General features: G+C 32.1%; 1 protein-coding gene across 5 annotated transcripts in view; it reads left to right on the forward strand.

Moving 5' to 3' along the window:
• The first annotated feature begins 7,857 nt into the window (after window positions 1-7,857).
• LOC131668335 (uncharacterized) overlaps window positions 7,858-26,853 on the forward strand; it is a 272,207-nt gene continuing 253,211 nt past the window's right edge. The window contains exons 1-2 of one of the 5 annotated variants that reach the window (XM_058942421.1): window positions 7,858-8,269; window positions 8,428-8,830. In XM_058942421.1, the coding sequence (XP_058798404.1) occupies window positions 8,443-8,830 (388 nt within the window). In that variant the 5' untranslated portion in view covers window positions 7,858-8,269; window positions 8,428-8,442. Of the gene's footprint in view, window positions 8,831-26,853 lie in introns of all 5 variants that reach the window. The other 4 variants (XM_058942428.1, XM_058942437.1, XM_058942444.1 and 1 more) reach the window with 4 other exon arrangements.

Genomic DNA, 26,853 nt, shown 5'->3' on the forward strand with positions numbered 1-26,853 from the left:
TAACAAGAAACTAGAAATTTTTAATAAAATTACTAAAGAAATCTATTTATCAGGAGAATATATTAAACCCAATTGGAGAATTAATTTTTCATTTAAAAACATAGAGAAAATGACCCAACATACACTGCATACACTTGTATTGCAGAAATAACTTCAGAAAATGATTTTACACCGCAACCTCAAACTGTATCAAAAAATGTAAATGAAAAAGATACGGAGGGAGAAAAAGAGAAATTACAAGCTGATTTGACACCATTTGAGGTTGGGAGGGAGAAAGAGAGTAGTAAAATCATAGAGAATATAGAAATTACCGATTTTGACCTAGATGCCCAAATTTTAAATAGAAAAATATGCAATTTAGATTTACCAGAACACCCAGAGGAGTTAAGAAAAATAAAAATGATAGAGTTAAATCCCAACAATGAGAAATTCGATAAAATAGACATGGGCATGCTTTGGCACATTAGATTAGGTCACCCAAATTTACAATATCTGAATAACTTAAAGAGAAAAAACGAGATTTTAAGAAATATTAATTTCGATAAAAATATATAAACCTGTAAATTTGCAAAAATGGAAAGGCTACCACATAAAGAGACGAGAACTTTAGCAGATAGACCATTGCATACTATAAATACTGACATTATGGGTAAAATCACACCAACATCCTTTCCTGGCAATTTTCAATATATAATAGTTTTTATTGATGAATTTTCGAGATTTGCAAAGTTATATTCAATCAAAAATAAAAGCGAAGCAGCAAAAAGTCTAGAGAACTTTATAACTACGATGAGAAATTTATTAGGTAAAAATGAGAAAATTTGCTATTTGAAGTTAGATAATGCGAGAGAATTTACAGGAGGCGAATTTTTAGAAGTAATGGAGAAAGAGAAAATAGAAGGTAATTATGCCCCACCCTATACCCCAGAACTCAATGGTACAGCCGAAAGGTTTAATAAAACAATACAGCAGAAAATACGAGCCCTGCTGATTGACTCAGGCTTATGTGATGTTCGTATCACTTATAAATAAAATAATTCGAACTCTCGTAATCTAGCTAATGAGTAAGAATTTGTTTCCAATGATTTTACTCTAATTGTCAAGAAAATAGATAAATGAATCAAATATACATAAGTAAGTGCAATATATCGAGGAAAGTCAGACAATGCCCTAGTTTCTTATGGTGCGAATTGTCCCATAAGCAGAGCTAAAGTCTTTCTTTGATAGGATATAATTCGGCCCAAGTTTCTTATAGCGCGAGATGTTTTATAAGTCGAGCTCAAATTATAAGGAAAGGATAGTCTTGCTTAGTTAATCACAATGAGAGAAAGAACTTAGGTATTAATCCAAGTTTATTCAGACTCATGCGCTCACCTTGCAAGGCTAGAAGTGAATGCTAGCCTGTGCAAAGGTGGGCCTATTTATACACAGATTTTCCCGCTTATTATTGCAGGAGAGATTTCATCGAAAATTCGAGAGACATTCGCGAATTTTGAGAAATAAGTTTTCTTAATTTACAAGTAAATAACCATTAATATTAAGTTTTTAACACATGTAAATTTTACAGACTTTGTTATTTGTTGATTTTATACAATATACAATTATCGCCAATAGTGTCGTCAAAAGTTATTAACTAATAAAGTTAATTAACGTGATATTACATTATTTACAATAGAAAATTATTAAAATTTCATATAACTTTATAGTTGATTAATTTTGGAAGTATTTTCCAAAATTAATTATTTAAATTAATTAATAACATTTGAATTATAACTAATTTTTCATATTTGTAACGGTTTTTTCTAATCTTAATATGCAATTATTAGATTAATTATCGAAGATTTCTAAATTATAAAGTTATCATTATCAAGTATTAACTTAATATTTTCGTTCTATATATGGCTTATTGTTTAAATAAATTATTAATTGTTTATTTATTAATAACAGTTGTTATTCAGCTGTTATTAATGAAACCAATTCTTACTCATGTTCTATGCTTATTCATTTTGCATATAAATTATTTATATTTTTCTAATATTTCATATGTTAATAAATAAATCAACTTTGTATATTGATATTCATTATTAATTTATAATTGAATGAAATATTATGAATCTACATGTTAAAATCTATATAATCGATACTTTGTTATATTCAAATTATCTATAATTAACATATTTTTCTTAATCTCATGAATCATTATATCTATGTCTATTATTTTGTGACGTCACGCTGTTTATTTTGATTCGACTCTTATTTGTATACAGTCGCGTAAACAGTGAGGTAGCGCCGCTTAATGTATTGTTTTGACTAAACAGATAAATACGTTAGACTAGTTGCAGTCATTTAATAAATAGCTCATAAATAGGACCGTTACACTTACCAAAGACAATGTGGGCATTAGCAGTTGAAGCAGCTGTTAATGTATATAATAGATCACCACATAAGAGATTAAATTTTGATACCCCTTTAAATAAATTGAATCCAAATTTAAAAACACATTTAGAGATTTGGATGTGTAAGTTATGCACATTTACCAAAAATTGAAAGTAAGTTTTCAAAAAGAGTAATAAGAGTAATTTTAGTAGGTTTTACAAATACAGGATACCTTTTATGGGAACCTACTACCAATAAATTTTTAACCTCGAGAAATGTTAAATTTAACGAGAAATTAGTTTACAAAGATATATATAAATTAAAAGAAGCACAACAAGAGTTTGAAATCTCAGTCTTTGACAAGGAAAATGATTTAAAAAATAATGCAAGTGAAATTGAAGAAACTAATGTAGAACAAGAGCCAGAAAGAGAAAATACTAAACAATCAGAGAACAGCAAAGAGAAACCTAAGAGAGGTAGACCAAAGAAGAGAAAATTGGAAGAGAGTAAAGAACAAAATGAAAATGAAAACAAAAGACCAAGAGTATCAAAGAGAGACCCCAAACCCAATAAAGATGACATGTTCGTGTACATATCTAAATTTCAAGAGAATAAACCATTCGCAATTACTCAAGAGGAAAGACATGTGATGCTAGCTAAAATAAATAAAGATCCTGCTGATTATAGTGAAGCGTTAGAGAATAAAGAGAAAGAAAAATGGTTAGAAAGTATTGCAGAAGAGAAAAAGTCGATTGACAAAATAGTTGTTTATAAAATAGTCAATAGACCAGAAAATGCAAAAGTGTTGAACTCAAGATGGATTTTTACAAGAAAGAATACAGTCAAGAATAAAGTAACACACAAGGCCAGATTGGTGGTAAGAGGATATCAAGACGACAACGAGTATGAATTAGGAGAAATTTATGCACCAGTGTCGAGAATGCCATTGGTTAGAGTAGCTCTGTCCATAATTAACAAGGAAAATTTAGAGGCTAGACAGTCTGATGTTAAGACAGCATTTCTAAACGGAAAACTGACTATACCAATATATATGGAAATATCTAAAGGATGTGATTACTCTGAAGAGGAGAAGAGAAACAAAGTTTGGAAGCTGAAGAAAGCTTCATACGGTTTGCCAGTTAGCCCAAAAAGATGGTACGAGAAATTCAAAGAAGAAATAACAAAATTAGGACTAGAGAATTATATTCACGACCCAAGTTTATTTACCTGGAGAAAAGAAGGTAAAATGGTCATGCTTTTATTGTATGTCGATGACATGATAACAGCTGGCAACGATAAAGAGAAAATGGATGAAGTATCAACTCATCTAAATAAAGTTTTTGAAATAAAGGAAATGGGAGAACCAGAGAATTTCCTAGGCATGAAAATAATGAGAAATAGAGTAAAAAGAGAAATGTGAATCACTCAACCAGAGTATATAGAAAACATGCTTGAAAAATTCAATATGAAAGAATTTAAACCACAAGAAACACCTATGGTGACGAGACAAGTAAAGAAGAGAAATTTACAAAATAAAGAGAAACAAACGAGGACTGGCAAGGTGTTAAGAGAATTTTCCGTTATCTCAAAGGTACATCTGATTTAGGACTAGTATACCAAAGTAATGAGAAAGAAATGGAAGCTTGGACAGACTCAAGTTTCCGAGACTTGGAAAATTCAGATTCGACAAGCGGCTATGTAATCAAGCTATTTGGAGATACGGTAGCTTGGAAAAGTCAGAAGCTGTCTTATCCAGCAACATCTACTTGCGAAGCAGAATATCTTGCTACAAGTGGAGTAAGTAAAGAGATAATTGCATTGGATAAGCCAATTAGAGATATTTTGGGAAAAACAATGTATCCAGTTACAGTAAGAATAGATAATGATTCTTCGAGAAAATGTACGCAGATGGAGGGAAGTCATAAGTTGAAATCTTTTGACTACATAGACGAGATAAAGAGAAGATTGATAGCAAGAGAACTAGGAGGTAAAAAGCCTCCAATGGCAGAAACGCATGGGGACTTTGTAAAGTTTTGCGTAATACAGGGAAGACTAAGAGTTATTAGGGTAGCAACCGCAGATAATACCGCAGATATAATGACGAAACCCCTCCCTCACATTTAAAATTAAGAGAAAAATTGTTGTAATAAGAGAATAAAAACAATATATGGATAATTATCATTTTGCATTTTGTATTGTTCGCAGGTACGGAAGAAAATAGAGAATCAAGAGAAACCACGGGAGGAGAACTGTTGCGCAGTGGAAGCTGGAATCAAAGAAATTAAAAGGCACCCTGTGTGAAATTTAGATTGTTGTGTTTCTCACTATAAAAGTTATGTTATTATTATTCCAAAGAAAAGGATTAGAGATTGTTTATTTCAAGCGGAGGGAGTGTTAGAATGAAGGGCTTGAAATAGGAGCGATAGAGGACGCCACCCATTCGTCAGCGCTGCCTCCCTCTCTCTTTTTCTCTTCATGATTTTTCTGTCTCTGGCAAAGGACTTGTTTTCGTACTGAGAGAGTAGCTTGTGCTGAACAGCGTGTATTAGCCTTTTCTATTAAGAGTTTTTATTATAAAGAGAATATAAAAAGAATTATTCTTAGAGTTGAAATAAAGATTAAGAGTTCAGTTTGATAAAACATAAGTGTTTTCATTTAAATATCCTGCCAATAATCTCCACGAGCCTAACATTCCAAAAATAAATAATACTCCTATTGTGAATTGTTATTCATCCAGACAAACAATTAACAATCAAGTCGTCAGATTATGTTAACGAACTAATATTCACGTAAAGGCATTTAACGTAGTTCCGCTTATGTTATATGAGACAAGACAATTGTAAGCTTATATTAACATGCGAAATGTGTACAATTTATAATGACAAATTAGTAGTTTCTCGTTGCTTATCGAGCTAGGTAATACACGGTACTCCCACCGAAATCAACAATAAAATAATTGCCATTGAAAGTTCTTGATTAAAACTTCGTCAAAAACGTTTGGATCGCGAGATGATAAACATAATATCAATCTTGATTCAGATGAAACAAAGCGGTGCAAATACATTGATCTGAGTGTTTCGCATACAATAAAAATTTAGGTTCAACGAACAATTATAAATATTGTTCTTGGCAAGATTGCTTTGGGAGTTAGATAAAAACTCGTGCATTATATCTTGATTATATGCCTCAGAAATGAAATTATATTATGGGTTTGCAGTAAAACTGAATAAAAAATCGAGAAATAAAAAGAATAATCACAAGATTTTGCATAAGAACTTGCACAATTATTTATATTATTTATCAAGCCAGTTGCGTATATAAAGCTAATTACCGCATCCGTATTGTTTTCGGTCATACCATAAATTTAATAAGATGAGAAAAAAAGATTACTACTAAAACACCATTTAAATTACTTAGAATATTGGTTTAATTTTGTTAAATTACTTACCACTGTTAGTTTAACTTAAAGTCGAATAAAAGTATAAAAGTCTCATAGAAGCCTTTATCAAAGATAAATCGTTTGCAACTTGAAAAATGCATTGATAATAATTTTAGTATTTACCTGTGACGCGGTATCTCGACCTTTCACACACATGGGCTCACAGAGCCAACATTCGAGAGAAAGAGAGTTGTGAGGACACGCACACAGGTGTAAGTAGTCGTTAGAGCGAGGTGAGAGAGCGCCGAAAGGGCATACGCACTGTAAATGCGTATACGTTTTCGGCTAGAGCGCGAGTGGGGGAAGTGTCGGTCATCGGCGCTATCTTCTGATCGCGTGCGGTTGGTTGAGGCCGGACCACGGACAAGCGAGGATGAACTGAAAGACCCGACTTTCGTCCAGCGAGCGTTCGAGCAATTCCGAGAGAGTGGAAATTGACCGACCGCGAGAACATCTTCGACAGCGGGACGTAGCGGTAAAAGCGAAGCTGCGTGAGTAATACTGTACTTTAGTATGATGCGAGTAAGTCGCGACACAATGAGAGCAGATGAAAACTGCGCATTGTATTAGTTCGAGTGGCAAGCATAAAATCCGACTCCGTTTATTTCTTTTGTGTGAGCATGAGCTCAGTTATCAACGTTTACTTTGATTTATCTAAAATAAATGCGGCGGGGCCTAGGAAACCCCATGTGAGTTGGGCAATACCATAAACGCCTCTTTCTATTTTGTCAAATTGATCTGCATGCTGTGAATTTCACCTATTCGACTGCCTCGCATCGTCCTCTTCTCCGCGAGCAACATAAATAATACGAGCGACAAACAGCCGCCAAGTCGCTGACTTCGGGCGACCCTTTACCCATGACAACGGGAATTACAAGCAGCAAGCAGGAATCAGAAGGAGAAAAAGGCGCAGTGTTTATGGCGTTGTAGTGCCCATCAATAGGAGCAGGACCCGCGCAAGTCGCGAGTAAGGTGACTGCGTGTATCCGACCAGTTCGCGCTTCTCAGGCCGCGCCGCCGTTACAGAAGTCGAGCAGATAGACACGTTACATACCAATTATTTGTGTATTCGTAAAACGTTTGTACGAAAAAAAATAAAAACGCTGTTTTGTTTACGGTGGCTATTGAGAGTTCCGCGGACAGCCGTTACATAAATCTGCAGGCTTATAAGAAATATTATTAATGAAATGTTTATTACTTACGTGTATTGCAATGTACGTAACACTTTTTTAAAACGATGAATAATTAAATGTTAATTCACATAAGTAGTGTTAATATTATTATTATAATAATCTCTCTCTCTCTCTCTCTCTCTCTCTCTAAAAGTTTATAAAAAGCTAAATAAAATCCACACACAAAAATAAATTTAAACAATAATACCGATAATTTCAATTTCTGAAATTAATATAATTTTTATACACAGTAAACACTTTTTATAACCGTTAAAAACAACTGATGTGAATAGAAGCACGATGTTGTTCTGTAGCCGGCACAAAAGAAATAAACTTGCTCGTTCGATCGGCATTCGGCGGGAAGGCTCGGGTTGTGTTGTTAATTTGCGAATTGGCAGAAGTCGTGTATATCATAATAGAATACATTGGGGGGGGGGGGGTCTGATATTTAAATAATTTTTATAATTTTATTTCATTATTTAACAACAAATTAAATAATAATCTGTAAATTCTATAGAATAATCAATTTTTAATTATTATAAAATCAGAAAGGAGTGAAAACAAGGTCGCTAAAAAATAACTTTTTTTAATTAATTACAGTTTTCATTATTTATTATTTATTACTTTTCAACAATTGTACAATACATTGTACATATAAATATAATTTTTTACATGCTAATATGCGGAAAGCATTTCCTTTTAAAATTTAAAATTCAATGGAACCTTGGAACGAGCGGAATCGGAAATCTTTCAGTGTACACACTGAAGTCAGCTCTAGGGAGCCTTTTTTTCGATACAAACCATCGATGCCTAGCACTACTGACTACAATTCATTTAAATAATCGCATTTTTCTAGCGCTAGCTATACACTACCTCATATAGTAGACAGATTTTTGTTGATTCGAGAAGTACTTGCGTTTTCTGTACGAATTAATATTATGAAGCCTAGGGTACTTTACTGGATATAATGTTGTATATTCGTCAAGATCATTATTAAAATTCGTTTTTCCTAAACTTTGAGAATCGAGTGTGATACTTTTTCAGAAGTGTAGAACATTGAAAAGTGCTCTAGTTATCTGAAAGTAATTTAATTTGTGCAACAAGAATACGTTTTATTTTTAATACGATAAATATGAATAATATTAGTGTTACAATTACTTTATTCATAGTATATGAAGTGTGACGGTTATCATAAATTAAAGGGAAAACCAAGATTTTCTGAAACTAATATTTATTTATTCAGTAAAAAGATCTTACATTTCTCTATTCAACATCTTGGAGTGTAAAATGATTTCATTATTTTTCTTTCTGATTTTTAATTCGAATCACAATCTCACTATTAATGAAAGAATTTATTAGCGTTAAACTTTTCAAACTAATAATTTTACACTGTTACTATTACTTTTAAAATCATAATAAAATATTTTGGTAATGCTGTAGACAAGTTAATTTGGAATGGATGCTTCTGATTTGAATGGCGGGAAAGCTGAGACAGCGCGTGTGGATTTTAACCTAGAATGTATGTTTACGGCAGAAACACCGGTGAAAGTTATTGCCGATAACGATAAGCCCGGAGATAAAAATCTGAATGGTGATCTTAAATCAATATTAAATAAAAAAAATGCATCTCCTTCCGTTAAAAGAAAATCACGCAAATTAAAGGCCAATTCTAATAATTCTGTGGCTACTGGCAAGTTATCACCTACAGCAATGCAATTGAATAAACGTAAAGCTTCTGAAAATGTGGATGTTTCTTCTAGTGAAACTGAAGAATTTAATGGTTTTGAAATTGAAGAAATACAAAACTTGGAGTCAGGATACACAGTACTTAAAAAACTAATAGGTACGTTTTCATCATACATTACTTAAATTATTTCTTTCATATGATTGTTACAATGAGTAAAAGAGAACTATAATCTTAATTTAATATAGTTTCAATTAATTATTATAGTATTATTTATTTGTATAGTCCTAAAAATTTTAAAAGATGTAAAATATCCTCAAGCCCTAACTTTTCATTCATATATATATAATAAATAGGATAAATTTGTTCTTTTTTCTTGAATAGCTTACATGAATTTTCATGATGAAATTTTTGTACAAAATCTTATAATCAATATTATAGATTAAAGTAATATTGTTATATAAAATGATTATGTATATTTTAGATATTAATATTTATTTACATTTTTTCGAAGATCCATTATTGATAATTTAAATAAACTATTGGAAACTATAGAAATTATGACAAATTTCCATGTACATTTAATCTATTTTGTATTTTTAAGAAAACTTCTTATAAGAAATATTGTACTATTCTTTAATTTATATACGAAAGCAAGCAATGGTCCACACAAGGCACCCAACAGACTGGTTCCTTGTACTAAGTGAATTGTAATATCTGATAGGTAACAACCTATAAGGGTTTTTCTAAGAAGCATATGATGTATTGAGAATCTAATATGTAGAAGAGGTAACCTATGCTGCCTTTAAAAGCATATAGGTTATTTCGAATATACCATTAGAATTTTCGTAATTTTTATGCATTGTTAAAAACTTTTAGGTTATAAATTTTCAAAAGTTAAAATGTTTATATTCTTTTACAACTGTTCTACCATCACAAATAGTTCATATAAAAAATTCTGAACATAAAAAAAACTAAAACATACTCTGGGTCGTTGTTCTCTCAAAATTTGTTGTATCAACCTGAACATTAAACATAAATTTTTTCTATTAAAAATAAATATTCAAATAATTATACTTCAAATAGAGATAAAAAATTTTCTTGTATAGATTCTATGTAATGAATTGGTAGAATATATTAATAGAACAAAATTTCTTATAAAATGGATTATGATCATTAAAATAGATTAGAATAGATTACTTTCACAATTAACCTGGTACAGCACATATGATGATTTTTTGAGAGCTGAATTCAATTATTACCACGTAATTAATTTGAACAGAAAAAATTAAGGAACCAGTATTCTGTATTTTTTTGAGGGTGTTCTTTTTGATGTTGTTAGATAAAAATCTTAACAATGAAGTTTTGTCATTGAAAAATAAGAAATAAATAAAAAGATCTCAATTTTTCGATTGAATTCTGTTTCAAATAGACTTTTCAATCCCATAACTTTTTTTTATATGCCTAAAACCTCTTTATATACCTTGATGTTCGAAATAAATATTAGTAAGTTTGCCCAAACATGAAAATTTGTTGCTTAAACAAAATAGCGACCGATATGAAAATTATTTGAAAATTTTACAAACTCTTAGGAATAAAATTATTTTAAAATTGATCAAAGAATATCCTCTAATGTTTTGAGAAGCCTTAGAAAGTACTGAAATAATTCTAGTGTTCTTTCTGACTAATTTATGACATTTTTTTTCAAAAAATTCACGGTGAGTAAACCTTAAGAACTTTTTGCACGAAAAGTATATATTTTATAACAAATTTTCTGAGAATAAAAATGTCGTAGAATTATTCCAAGAGTATCTTAGAATTATTTTAGATTTTTCTTATACAATTTTTGAATTTTTGACACCATGACTTTGGAAATTCAAAAAGTTTCTTGAATCATTCTAAAAAAATTTGAGGATATTCTTTGATCAATTTTAAGATAATTTTGCTCTTAGGAAATTTATACAAAAATCTGTAGTATTCGAGAAAAAAATTTTTGAAATTTGTAGAAAAAAATGTTTATACCAGGCCCTATTTTGTTTAAACAATAAATTTTCATGTTTGGCTATATTTATTAATATTTATTTTAGACATCGCGGTATATAAAGAGATTTTAGACATAAAAAAACTTTAAGGTATCAAAAAGTCTATTTGAAGCAAAATTCAAAAAATTAAGCTTTTTTATTTATTTTGCGATGGCAAAACTTTGTTGCCGAGATTTTTATCCAACAGCATTGGAAAAAGTATCATCAAAAACATAGGGTCCAGTGATTACTGAATTTTATTCATTTTAATTAATTACGCAGTAATAATTCGAATTCAGTTCTCGAACAACCGTCTTGTTTGCGTTAATAGGTTGAGTATTATAATAATAATTATTGTATAATAATAATTATTATTATAATAATTATTATAATAATAATTATTGTAGTATCATCTGCAGTATTCTACAAAACTTTAGCATTAATTTGTAGTTTGTATTATTCCTGATTTGACATTCCTAGGAATATTTGAAATCATATCATATAGATCATTTTATTTATTTACATTTTTATAAAATGTTTTTTTGGAGGTATATTAATGGGTTAAAAATCCCTTTTTGGATACGCATCTAAAATGGAAGAGAAAATTGTTATTTGTAACACATTTACATTGAAAAAAACTGATAATATTGAAAAGTAGTTGTATAATAGCATAAAAAATAAATTTAATCCTTAAAGATGTTATTTAGTTAAAGCTAACACAAGTTTTAAATCTTACTCTATTATGTATATATTTTTCAATGTACCGTAAAGGAAATATTTTTTCATTTCATTGGTTACGTTATTTTTTCAATGTCTTTATTGATTGAAGTAAACAGTAATGTTAGAAAATGTAATCATAGGTGGATGTATAAAGATATAGGGTTATTATAAAATTACAATAATTTTGTTGGAGTAAAGGATGGTTCGTTTGAAACAAATGCTTTTTGTAACTGTTAAGTCTAAAATAAATATCGTGAAAATAGTCGTTTATGTGAATAACAAAATCAAGACGACCGATTGCTATCGTGTTTTTTGCAAGTTTGTATATGAACTTTTTTATTTCGTAGTTAAAATATTAATTTGTTATTAATTTTAATAAAAGTGTGAAACATTTTTGAAGTCATTACAATTTTACAATTCTTTCATAATTTATTTATGAATTGCTTACATCGTTACTCACAATACTTTTTTCGAAAAATAATTATATGTGAGTATGTTGCCGCTAATACCTAGAACTTAGAAATTATTTCAAAATCAATTTTGTAGTTGCAAGCAAGTTAAAATTGTAATTTAACAAATTTTATTATAATTACGCGATTTTGGCATGTTGTCTAATCAAATTCAAAATTATCGCTTCGTTTATTACAGTTACAAGTCTTAAGCGTGTACATAGCACGAACAGCGCCCCTTGTTGAGTATATTGGCCATGCATGATATTGGCGAATCCAAGTTAGATATAGCATGGAGGCTATGTATGTCTCCATGTTATCAACGCAACTAACTTGAGTATTATATCTCATTGACTATATCCTAACTTAAGTATTATATATTCATATTCACACTAGTTGTGCAAATAATTAAGCCGGTGTAAGTATTTTGCGTCAAATGGAATTGAATTTTTCTTTCATGAGCACCTTTTTTCCAATCTCTTAAGTAGTTAATGAAATTTACAATCGCCGGAAATAATCATTCAATATAAATATATACAGGGTATAGAAAAAGTATATTAACCCTTAACTGCTATGTGGGGTAGTTTTACCCCAGACAATTTTAAACAATAAATAAAATTTATTTTTTTTTTTTCAACAATTTTTTTCAGTTTGTGTAAAATTAAAAATTGTTAACCTGAATATTTTTTTTTGTAGTAAAAGGTTTGAAATATACTAGAAAAAATTTTCATAGCAAAATATCTAAAATTCTCTGATTTATTCGATGTTTTTCGGGCTGGGGTAGATTTACCCCACCGAGCAGTTACGTGGCCAAAATGAGGTGTGCAAATTAATATAATATATTAATATATTAATATAATAATATATTAATATAATCGGAAAACCGCATCAGGTTAGTCATGAAACAAAGGTATGTAACTTTCAACGAGGAACCCAACGGTGACCTCTGATTTGACCTTGAACCTTATTTTCAAGGTTATTTCAAGGTCAATCTCATTTTTTCATATGAGAACCTTTATTTTTTATACTGGAATTAAAAAGAGCGATAAATTTTACGGGTGGAACCGATTCAAGTCCGAAGATATCGTAACTTCTAATCCTCCTTTTATCGCTATCCAGGAACAACGACGTGACGACCCCTTCGGGGTACTTTTTAATAGTGAGTTCCCCTTGTCTCTAACTTCGAGGTGCTTTTTTATTAGTGAGTTCCTCTTGCCTCTCACTTCGGGGTGCTTTTTAATAGTGAGTTTCCCTTGCCTCTCACTTAAATATCCTCAAAAATTAAACGTGTGGGCATAAATGGTAGGCGATATAATAATAGGTCCTTTTTTTATCACAGGAAATTTGAACGCTGTAACTTTTTTGAAATCAGATTGTTTCAGTTATCCAGGCATTAGGCTGTGATAATTTTGAAAATACATGGTTTCAAGGAGGATTAAGGGTCACGCTATCTTTGTCGTTCCCACCCAGTAAAATTTATCGCTCTTTTTGATTCCGGTATAAAAAATAGGGGTTTCCCTATAAAAAATGAGGCTGACCTCGAAATAACCTTGAAAATTAGGTTTAAGGTCAAATCAGAGGTCACCGTTGGGTTCTTCGTTGAAAGTTACATAGGGTATGACCTTTGTTTCATGACTAACCTCATGCGGTTTTCCGAATTTTCCGAGGTTTTCATACTTTTTCCTCACCCTGTATAAGCGGAATATTCAGATGAAAAAAATAATTAGTATATTTATTTTTTAAGTGGGATAATTTTCACTAATATATAATGCATTTTTCGCACTGCGAGATCTTATGGCACCAAATAAGAGATTTCATTCTTTTAGTGAAAAACACTGTTGGCTTGCAGTCTTTTTATTCTCCACATGATTTTTGGTCGTCCTTCTGCAGAGCTATAGCTGCATGAATTCTTTCTGAAAATATTTGTTACAAATGTATTACATTATTAGTTTGTTTAAAAATATTTAGCCATTATATAAATTATTAAAAATGCTCAAGAACATATTTTATAGATATGAAAACGTTCAAGATCATATATTTTTTTGGATTAAGATGATCACACGTCAGAAAGTATGCGCATTTTAATTTATACTGTAAATGTGATACACAATCAATGAAAGCTTCCTACTGTTATTTTTTAACAATACTATCTGGAGTCTAAAAAATAAAAATTATTTAGCTTTAATAATATATATATCTATTAGTATAAAAAATAGGATAATAAATTGAAAAAACTTACTCAAAATTTACGAAGTTTTATTATTTGAGTCCGAAAATTTTTCCACAAATGGGACTGATCGGAAATGAACCTTACTCATCTTAATAGTTCAACCGGAGACGTACAGTTGACGTTGTATTCATTAATATTATAATTAGACCAAGCTTTTTTTTCTATTCACGTTTGCGGCGTCCATTCCTATAGCATCTACTTTTAAACCCTGTTATTTTAATATGTTTTATTAAATCAATCAAAATGCGATTTAAAATGTCTCTGATAGTTCTGTTAACAGAAAAAGTTGCTATTGGCTGCGAAGATCAATAATATGTATAAAGCTATGGAATTGTATCTGTTAAAAAAAGGAAGCAATATTTTTAAATCCACATTTTTTTACCTGTACCCATCTTCTTCGGAAAGATACATAGAGTAAACATTAGGCGTGATTCGCTTGTAAATTTTTCAAGTTATTCGGTGTTTAAGGACCATAATCATTGTACCATTGAACCAGCTTATTTTTATCAAGTACAACTGATTGACTTAATGAAATTTCATCAGCTATTAGTATTCCTTAAACGACAGTTAACAAATAATAATAGAAATAAAAAAATAAAAAATTAAAAAACTATTTGTATTTATTTTCTTTGGTTTTTATTATGTTTTTCGTTACTCTGTAACCAACTAGCTTTAATTTTTAAGCTTTCAAATACTGCATCATGGAATCTAGAATGGATCATGGAACCAGTTCGCGCTCTAAGAGTATTGGAGTACAGCATTGAAAGAATTCCTCGTAACCTCAAGTACTCATACAAAGCACTACTTTTGGTATGCATCAAAACACATTCACAAACCCAATCATGAGAATAGCGAATCGTATTTTAATTCATTCCCCCAAATTTCACAAACAGTAATGATGTCACGTTGTATTTCGTGCAAAATTTCAAAATTTATTTCTGATATTCCTGATATCCAATGTCAATTTACTTCTCCAAGACTTCCATTTTCCATTTCGTTTCGTCGTATTAAAAGAAAGATATTTTTAAATTAGTTAAATTAGCAATGATATTGTATTAGTGAATCTAATACAATAACAAATTTTTATGTTTTTCTTCATTGTAGTCGTTTCTATTTTTCATTTTGCATTGCATTTAATATATCTACTTTCAATCGACATTGAAGTTGATGTTCAACATTTTTTAGGCCTTCTGAACGTAATTTACAAATGTTACAAAAAATACAGTTATTTGCTGATATTTTAGTACCTTATATGAGGGTGGTCCTAGAAGTATCCTGCCTGATCTAGAAATGGGGATAGTTGTTTGAAAAATATCACTAGTATTAGAAAGTAAGCAATTTATAAAGCATATGTTTCAAGTTTGAAAATTCCACGTTGTTTAGTCGTTTGGCAGCTATCAATAGTGAATGTTGGCAGTGAATTTGTGAAAATGAAGAAAATTGGTCATCGTTTTGTGATACAATACTTCTATTTGAAAGGTCTCAGCCTAACCAAAATAAAAGATGAGCTAAATTCTACTCTGGATGAGTATGCTCCTTCATTTACAACAGTAAAGTATTGGGTAGCAGAGTTTAAACGAGGCTGTAAGAGTTGTCAAGACGAGCATTGCAGTAGTCGATCAAATGAGGTACATACCCACAAATACATTAGGCGATGTCAGATCCGGAAAGCAAGCAGGCCATTCAACTGGGCCTTGTCGTCCAATCCACCTGCCATTATTGTTTTCATTGAAAAACTGACGCACAACAAGTGAAAAATGCGCTGTAGCATCATCATGTTGAAACCACATTCTTACTCGCGTTGCTAAGTCAACGTCTTCTAACAGTTTCGGCAGGTGATCTCGTAGCAACTGTAAGTAAGTATGTCTATCAACGTTTCCGTCAAAAAAATAGGGTCCAATCAAATAGCCATTTACTACTCCGCACCATACCATTAGACTCCATCTATTCTAATGATCCAAAGCTCTATACCAGTAGGCAATTTCGTCCGACCAATAGTGACAGTTATGCCTATTGAGCTGTCCATCGAGCGAATTTTTTGTCAATAAGCTGTTTGAATATTAATAAAACTTGCTTAGTTATTTAAATAATGTTAGTGCAGCCATATCTTGACTGAAAATTAATATAGCAAAAGTAATTTGAGACGTTTTTTTCGTTGACAATCGACGTCGAATAAGATATCATTCAGCCAAATTAAAAAAAGTTTTAAAAATATTTGTAGTGATAAAGGATTATTAATATATTAATAATTATTAAAGGATTATTATTAATATTTGTAGTGATATTGTTTATTACAAAAAATTATAAGCTTTTTCCTTAAACAAATTAAATATCTCAAAAATAGTTTTTGTTTTAATAATTGCTTCTATACATTTCTAAGGTATTTGTATATAAAACTCCGTTATAAAATTAATGTGCTCGACGTAAGGGAACACCTGACAATTATTAAAAGAAGACGCTCATTCGTCCATCCGAATGCTGGACCCACTGTGTGAGTACTAAACGGTGGAGCATCTTCTTTGAATCAGGGTATTTGAAAGTTATTTATATTCAATATAAATTAAGCTTTAGCTTATATTCAATTGTACAAAAATACGTATGTCATTTTTACATTGAGAATACGATAATTAAATGATAATAATACTTTCTACATTTAATCAGGTTTAAGACCGATGTTTTTAAAATTGCTGCGGCCACATTGAGATTATTTTATTATTTAATATAAACTAAAATTAATAATATAATCATAATAATGAATATGGACAATCATATTAATTTATTTTTAATTATTTACTAACTATTCTTATTTCCTATTTAAAAATCTTTTACATTTAACCCTTAACTTGTACACCTCATTTTGGCCACGTAACTGCTCGGTGGGGTAAATCTACCCCAGCCCGAAAAACATCGAATAAATCAGAGAATTTTAGATATTTTGCTATGAAAATTTTTTCTCGTATATTTCAAATCTTTTACTACAAAAAAAAATATTCAGGTTAATAATTTTTAATGTTACACACACTGAAAAAAATTGTTGAAAAAAAAAATAAATTTCATTTATATTTAAAAATTGTCTGGGGTAAATCTACCCCATATAGCAGTTAAGGGTTAAGTCTTAAGTTATTTTTATAACTAATGAAATGAAGGCTTGAAACGATGGAGCATTTGATATCGTTTCCGCTTTTTCGAATCTATTTTTTAATTTTCTTTTAATTTGCTTGTGATATTATTACTACAGTATATCAAACTAGTTTTAGGCATTGTTTGCAGTGCCTATTTATATAACTCCAACTCATTAATTATGATCTTGCCTTTCGTGATAGCATTTCAAATAAGCCTTCTTACTTTTCTTTCGATTCTATTGCAACGTTGCCATGATAGTTAGCGAAAAAATACTACTAAACTTTTATTCCATAATCGCTAACATAATACATATTAACGATAAAAATCATTACGAAGTGAACGCTATTACTTTTTTCGTAGGTTATATAGGTAGAATGATTTGTAGTAAAAATAAGTTTACTGATTACACGACTACAGAAAAAAATAGGTGGTCTATGTCAAAAACGACATTTAAATATTCTCATGTATTTTGCCAGGCCCGATCTAAATCCGCAATCAGTTTAACCTCCAACTAACTATTTTCATACATTTTAAGGGTCGCTGAAACCGAATCCGCGGTCTCTTTGATTATAGCACGTTAGATTCAAGGGTATTCGGAGGTCAAATTAAGAAAAAAATCATCTAAGGTGGAATTACTAGTTGTGACGGTAAACGTCAAATTAGCGCTGATAACCTAACTTAATTGCTGCCTAGGAGGGGCAGCACCTACCGGGGGGACGAAATACGTAACGAAGGAATTCGGCGCGCGAGCAGACGGAACGCGCGTGATTGAAACCGAACTAGTGAAGCTGAGACCATCATTGTGTTCGCCCGCCTTTCTTTCCGCTATCAATCCGAGTGCCGCTTAAGTCAATTATTTGGGAGAAGAACAGCCGGATCAGTATTAGCTAGCTGTGACCGCCGTCGTCAAGGTGTCATTCAGCAGCCCAGAGGAGAGACCTGAGCCAGCGAGGAAGCGCAGACCTTCAGGAGACCGGCAGAGTGTGTGTGGTTTCGCCATCGAGGGCGAAACCGTGTGTGCGCGCATTCGCGACCGGCGACAAACGAACAAAAACAATTCCGCGCAGTGTGTGACTGTCGTTTTCTCCGTACGCCTGCAATAATAAGGTAAGCTGGCCAGCTTAATCTCGCGATCGCGGTTGCATGGTTAACGAATAAATTATCATATCCGAAGCGTGCATGTAGCGGCTCTCATAACAAAGAGCAACGAGCGTCCCGACAATACGTGTTGTCGATGAGCGAGCGTCGATGTAAACAAATGCGCGGGCCGACCTTATGTAGTATTTGAGGAATAATAAAAGGTTCAGTTCGTATTACTAACAAGTGTTTTTCGACTCGCTTACACTTTACAGCTTCCACTCAATTTATTATAGGTTATTACGAATTACTGGTTGACTGACGCCTGTCTTCGCATGCTCTCCGGATTGCATATTGAGCATAGATAATTACTTTCGCCCCTTTGGTTTAATTGCGCGAATAAAATATAAATAAACGGTTTTACCCCGTTACATAGTATTTTTATAAGTTTCAGGGCTGCTGAATTCGAATTTGCAAACTCTTTGACTTAAGCACGTCAAGTTTAAGGGCATTTGAAGGTAAAATGGAAAAAAATCGTTTGGGAAGAAATAATTAGTATTTATATGGTTTTCAGGGCTGCTGAATCTAAATTCGAGGTTCGCATTGAGTTTAGATCGAGGTCAGCTTAAAATCAAATCAACGGGAAAGATAGAGGGTGCTATAGATATATCTAAATTTACACTTGTCTTCTTTTGTAACAGACTCTTCTTTCTTCAAAAAATCTATGCAGCGGATTCCTCTTCCTTTTTGCGTCTTTGGTTCGTTTTCCCTTTTAAGCATTCAGCAAATTCTTCCATCATATTTATATTTATACGGATACAAGGTGATAAATATTCGCAATATCCAACACCGAGTCACAAAACTTCCGATCCCATTATTTACAGTTGCAATTGAATATGACTACAAGAGTCGAGATATTTAAAAAATTAACAGACTACTGAAAACACAGTGATCAAATTCGAATCGCTAAACGTAAAAAGAGACACTCCTCAATGTCAAAATTGCCAAGAATTCGAGCACACTAAAAACTACTGCTATACAAGAGCAGTATGTGTAAAATGTGCACAAAACCATAAAATTAAAAAATGTCCAATTAAAGAAAAAATCAACTAAGTAACATGTGCAAATTGTAAAGGTAACTACACAAGCTATAAAGGATGTCTATTTCGTAAGGAGTTGTGATAAAAATTATTTCCCAGATTATGAGTAAAATAAGTCACTCAAAACAACAACCAAGTTCAGCCTAATTTGAATAAAAATGTAAATAAAATTAGACTAAATACATCACATGCCCAAGCTATGACTAATCAAAACGAACAGAGTATGACAGAAGAATTAAAGAAAAACGGAGAACCAACCAGAAATAATTAAACAATAAACGAAGTAAGTACAAACAAACTCGAACATATGATTGAAACACTAATGCAAAGAATGGACACTATGTTAAATCTGCTAACGGCATTAATGAACAAAACTACCTACATATTTCAAATTACACTGCTTATAATACAAATCATCCACTTAATGAAGATCTTGGGGGAACAGCGATTATAATTAAAAAGGAAAATTAATCATTGTTCATTCGCACACTCAAGTGAAATTTACCTACAAGCAACTCTAGTGTCATCATAAACGATAACAACGGTTCCTTAACAGTATCAGTTGTTTACTGTTCTCCTGATAAAATAATAACAAAAGAAAACTGGATATACTTCTTTAAGACGTTAGGAAATCGCTTTATAGCTGGTGGCAACTATAATGCAAAGCATCCGTGGTGGGAAACCAGATCATCAACTCCTACTTCTAGAGGCATAGTACTTTATGATATTATACAAAAAACAACTGTTTTCCAATATCCACTGGTAAACCAACATACTAGCCATCTCACATAAATAAGTTACTGTACTTGATTTATTTTGCAATAGTAAAAGATATTAATAAAAAATATTTTGAAACATCTTTATGCTTAGACCTAACGTCTGATCACCCGCCAGTATTAATTACTCTACATTCACAAGTATTCAAAAGTATAAGCAACATCACAATAACTGACTGAAAAAATACGCTCTCTTCATTGAGGAACGTATAACATGCAATGTTCCACTAAAATCAGCTACTGATATAGAAAACAACATTAATAATCTAAATTCACTCCGAATTGAAGTCATTTATAAGCACTTCACTACTGTAAATAGTAAAAAAATCCAGCAAATCATACCGAAAAATATCACTGAGAAGATAAAAGAAAAGAGATTACTCCGAAAAAGGTAGGTATCAAGTAACAAGATTGACTAAAGATAAAAAGAAATTGAATAAATCAACTAAAGATTTAAAGAAAATATTAAATGAAAAAAAACATATAAATATAAAAAATTCTAAGAGCATTTAGTCCAACAGAAATAACTAATTACTCGATATGGAAAGTTTTTAAACGACTTAAGAGACCAACCTCATTTATACCACCTATCAAGAAAAATTGCGGTAATTGAGCTGGATCAAACGAGAAAAAGAACAGAAATGTTTGCGAATCATCTCTATACCGTCTTCAAACCTCATCAAAGAATAATCACTGAACTAGAATAGAAAAATTCTACTCGAAAACCCTGATAGTCAAGAAGATACACCAATAAAGACAGTGAAATAAAGGAAGTACTATTTACTACTAAAGGAAGTATAGATAACACAGGCCGACAGAATTTGACAAAAATATTTTACCAAGAACCCGAGTATAGTTTTCCGAAGGTTTTTTGCGCGCTCAATCCGAATCCGAGGTCAGAATTACTTTGGTGGCTCCGGTTTTCGAGATATCCTAACCTTAAGGTGCAAAAAAACGCGATTTTTGCCTATATTTGAGGTTATGTAGCAAAGAAAAGAAATTTTTTTTCAAAAAACTGTATACATCAAATTAAAGTATGAGTTTTCTTCTTTCAAATGCCGTTGAGTATGCTCGGATATCTTTTTTTTTCACGAAGTTACACAAATTTGAAAATTTCAAATTTTATGAATTTAAAAAGCACCACATCATTCAGCCCAAGCTATCTAACAAGTAACCATATTAAAGAGCCACTCACCAATTTAAACCAAACTTGGAAATATGACAAAACACTAAAAAATATTGTGAGCATCGTGCTTCTATTTACAAAATGCTCTCTTACGGGTAGAAACCACCCCTGCCAACCCCTAAACAGGCTCACCCACATAACCCTGGGTAGAGCAAGTTTAATTAACTGGTTTTTGATAAAAAAACTCATTTTCTAATCACAGGTATGCGTACTAATATGATCTAGATAGGCCTCATCCCCAAATACCTCCTCAACCCTTTAAAACCAGCCCTCCCAACCCCTAAGCAGGCACACCCACATGACGCTGGGTAGAGCAAGTTAGCCAAGTGCTTTTTATTTCAAATTTGTGTAACTTCGTGAAAAAAAAAGATATCCGAGCATACTCAACGGCATTTGAAAGAAGAAAACTCATACTTTAATTTGATGTATACAGTTTTTTGAAAAAAAATTTCTTTTCTTTGCTACGTAACCTCAAATATAGGCAAAAATCGCGTTTTTTGCACTTTAAGGTTAGGATATCTCGAAAACCGGAGCCACCAGAGTAATTCTGACCTCGGATTCGGATTCAGCGCGCAAAAAACCTTCGGAAAACTATACTCGGGTTCTTGGTAAAATTTTTTGTCGGCCTGTGTAATTAATAATATTAATTAAAAGAAAACTTCCGGTTATCATAAATAAAGATTACAAGAAAAATGATCAAAAAACTACCCTCAATAGCAACAAGATATATAACAATAATTTTAAATGCACGTTTCCGTCTTTGCTACTTTCTCTCTCAATGGAAAGTAGCGGAGATTATATAAATACCTAAACCTAGTAAAGAAACTGCACTTGTAACATCATATAAACTAATTAGTCTTACCAATACTCGCAAGTCTACGAAAAATTAATTTTAACCAGAATTAACCAAATTATTATCAATAAAAAACTTATCTCGGACCACCAGTTCGGTTTTAGATGCAACCACTGAACGATCGGAAAAATGAACAGAATTGCAAACGTTGCGAGAAAATCCATCGAAGATAAACGGTACTGCACAGACATATTTCTTGATCTCGCCCAGACGTTTGACAGTATGACATAATGGGTTTCTGCATAAACTCAAGAGAATGTTTCCTGAATGCCGCTATGAGTTATTAAAATTTTATCTTCAAAACAGATCATTTCAAGTAAAAATAAATAATAAAGAATCCCAACGTCAATCAATAAAAGCAGAAGTACCGCAGGGCAGTATTTTAGGCCCAACACTATACTTACTATACACGTCAGATCTACTAAAGTTCCCAAATATTATGACAGCAACATATGCAGATGATACAGCAGTTGTAACAACACATCAGGAACTAAAAATAACTTTAGAAATATTACAAAATTATTTAAATCAACATCTACATAACTAGCTAAACTTTTGGAGATTTATAGTAAACGAGAGCAAACCAACGCACACTAGATTTACTCTGCGGAAAGATACCTGTCCACCTATTAAACTAAACGATAAATACATTCTTGAAAAAGACCACGTTAAATATTTAGGTATTCACTTTGATCGAAGGTCAACATGGAAAGAGCACATATTTATAAAAAGAAAATAATTAGAAATTAAATGGAGTAAAAAGTACTGGCTCATAGGAGGAAAATCGAAGCTGACAATCGAAAATAAACTTTTGCTTTACAAAATTATACTCAAATCAGTATGGACCTATGGCATTCAATTGTGCGATGCTACTTGAAATTCGAATGTTTAAATATTGGAAAGATTTCAATTAACCCTTTGCGGCATACATTTTTCAGAGAAACCAGTTTTCGTATAAATTGGTATACAAGGGTTTTTGGGATCGCAGATCACGATTCTGAACTCAGAATTTCAAAATTAAAAATGGCGGATCCAAGATGGCGGCAAAAATTTGGGTTATTTTCTTTTATTTTATTGAAAATTGGTATACAAGGGTTTTTGAGATCGCTAATTATAAATCTAAACTCAAATTTCCGAAATTCGTAATAACGAATCCAAGACGACAGCAAATATTGATATTTCAGAATTTCTTCTGAAAATGTGCATGTAGAGGTTTTAGGGATGGGTGATCATATTTCTTCGAAAATTTCCTTTCTTTCTGCGGAAAGTTCTGAAATTCCATATTTTTAAAAGTCAACTCCTTCCATCAATAGACGCTGTAACAAACGTCATCTGTTCAAATGTTGTAATTTCTGTATGCTGGTACTCCATTAGATTCAATGCCAATTCAGTAAATCAGAGGATAAATCATTACCAAACTTACTTGACTTCAATAATCGTGAAATTATATAGCGAGTGTTAAAAATTCTTTCAGTTATATAGCACATCGAACATTTCAAGTCATCTATTGGAGACCGATGGAAAAACAATTTTAGAGCGATAAAATAGATTCGTACGGATCATTGTAGTATAATACACTAAAATCTGTTGTGAGTTGCAATTTTCGTAAGAGCTTGTACCGATCCTGTAGCATTAAAAATTTTTGTTATCAAGTAGTCGAGTTTTTTTATAATTACAAATATTAACGTATCTCATACAAAATGGAAATCGCTGATATTCCTAGCGACACGGAGTCAGTAGATGGACTTGTTGATTCAGATCAAGAGGAGGATAATATAAATGTAGAAACCGAAGATCAGCTTGAAGAGAATGAAGGTGACAGCGATTCAGATGAAGATCAAGGAGAACGCTCTGGCAATGAAGTATGGAAGAAAAAAGGAAAAAATAGAGATGATGATCAATTCACTGCTGATTTCGGACCAAATATCCCCGAAAACGTAAAATCTCCACTAGATATTTTTTTGTGTCTTTTTCCTGACGACATGCTGGATTTACTAGTTCAGCAAACAAATAAATATACACAGGAGAAAACTCAGGAAAAGCAATTGATTAAAAAAGAAGAGTTACTGATTTTTGTAGGAATTAATATTCTGATGGGAATAAAAAAACTGCCTTCTTATCGCGACTATTGGTCGAGTGACCCAAAGTTGAAGGATTCATATATAAGCTCGCTAATGCCGGTTGTTCGTTTCGGATTCATATTAGGTAATTTGCATATATCCGACAACAGCACAGAATCTAAAAAAGGTGAGCCTAATTATAATAAATTGTATAAATAGAGACCATTGCTGGATAGACTTCAAGAAACATTCAAAACTTGCTGGAAACCAAGCAAATATCAATCTATCGATGAATCCATGATAAAATTCAAAGGTCGAAGTAGCCTGAAGCAATACTTGCCAGCAAAACCAATAAAACGAGGATATAAATATTGGGTTCGTGCGGATGAGTCCAGTTACGTATGTGAATTTCAAGTTTATACTGGCAAAACTGAAAGTTCTGAGAAATAGTTAGGAGCACGAGTTGTCAAAGATTTGACGCGTGAACTTGTTGGTAAAAATCACCATGTGTACTTTGACAATTTCCTCACTGGTGTCGATCTATTAATTTCGCTGAAAGAAGACAAAATATTTGCTTGCGGAACTGTACGTTCCAATCGTACTGGGTTACCTAAATCTGTAATGCTTGACAAACAAATGAAACATAGACAATACGATTTTCGAACGTCTGATACTGGTATTACTTGAATAAAATGGATGGATAAGAAACGTGTTTGTTTCCTGTCAAATTACCATGATCCATCCGAAGTGACAACAGTAAATCGAACACAGAAAGATGGCACACGAGTGCAGGTAGATTGTCCAGTCATGTGCTCTGATTACAACAAATACATGGGATTTGTCGATAACGCTGATCGTTTGTTATCTACATATAAAATAGATCGAAAGTCCAAAAAGTGGTGGCACAGATTATTCTGACATTTCATTGATCTAACTATTACAAATTCATTCATCATATTTTCAAAAATAAACGCTGATAATCCTATAATATTGAAGAAGTTCAGACTACTTTTAGTGGATCGATTGGTTTCTCACAAAATTCCAACTAAAAAAGGAAGAAAGCGACAACCTACACAAACCAATCTTCACAAACCACAAGTTTCTGATGAAAAAAGACGCTCTCTATCTGCTCATATGCTAACACCCATTGATAACACAGCCACACAAAAAAAAAAGTGGCAAAACCCACAGACCAGACCATGCAGACTTTATGTTTTTGGGGTCGCTGAGTCCGAATCCGGGGTCAGTTTTGCCCCACCACGTCACAGTCAAGGGCAAATGAAGGTTAAATTTGCAAAAATGGAGAAAATCAATTTTCTCCAGTCTATATATACGTTTTTGGGGTCGTTGAATTCAAATCTGGGGTGACTTTTGTCCCACCCCCGCGGGGTCAAGGGCAAATGAAGGTCAGATTTGCAAAAATGGAGAAAATCAATTTTCTCCAGTCTATATATACGTTTTTGGGGTCGCTGAATTCAAATCTGGGGTTACTTTTGTCACACCACCTTGGTAGTGTAGTATTCATCAAAAACAAACAGAAAGTCATGCCATCTAAGTTTTTCTGCTATACCTTACGCGTTTCTCATCGAATGAACGGTGCAAAGGTTTTCTTTTACGTTTTTTTGCCGTTTTACAATCTCTTTTCAACATCCAACAGTAATCAGCCAACATGCATGTATCCTATCTTCTTTGATAACGCTTTTCCATCACTTTCACATCTTGATGGAAACGTTCACCTTGTTCTTCACTATAATCACCACAGTTTTCAGGGAAACTATCCAAATGATTGTGTAGAAAATGTAATTTGTAATTCATGAGACAACCCATCACCCTAAAGCTCTCCACCATTTGAAATACAATTTCTTTGTAATTGGGGCTTCTACGATTACCCAAAAAGTTTGCGGTAACGTCCTTGAAGCTAAGCCATGCAGTTTGTTCGATGCTGGTCATGGAACTAATAAACTTATCATCAGCCATCATTTTTCTAATCTCTGGACCATCAAAGATACCTTCTTTTAATTTCGCATCCGATTTACTTGGAGATTTGCTTTCCAAGTACTTGAAGCTCTGAGCATCTTTATCTAAAGCCTTGACGAATTGTTTCATGATACCAAGTTTTATGTGCAATGGTGGAATGAGAACTTTTTTAGGGTCAACCAATGGGGTAGCTTTAACGTTGTGTTCTCCAACAGTTAGAGATTTTCTCTCAGGCCATTTATGATCAGTATAGTGCTTTGCTCGATCTCGACTATCCCATAAGCACAAGAAACATGGCGTCTTCGTAAAACCAGACTGCTGTCCTAACAATATTCCTGAAACTTTCAAATCACCACAAATACGCCATTGATCCTTGTCATATTTAATTTTTTGCAGTATAATTTTGAGATTACCGTATGTTTCCTTCATTGTGGTGGAGTGCGCTATAGGAACTGAGGCATAATAGTTGCTATTGTGCAGTAATACAGCTTTCAAACTTCTGTTTGATGAATCTATGAACAATCTCCATTCTTCGTCTTTATACACATTAGGTTTAATTTCATTCGTTAAACCTTTTACGTCTTTACAATATACTATTTTATCACCATCA

Source organism: Phymastichus coffea, unplaced genomic scaffold (genome assembly GCF_024137745.1).
Source record: "Phymastichus coffea isolate CEN01 unplaced genomic scaffold, Cenicafe_Pcof_1.1 PCOF00006, whole genome shotgun sequence".
NCBI lineage: Eukaryota > Metazoa > Arthropoda > Insecta > Hymenoptera > Eulophidae > Phymastichus > Phymastichus coffea.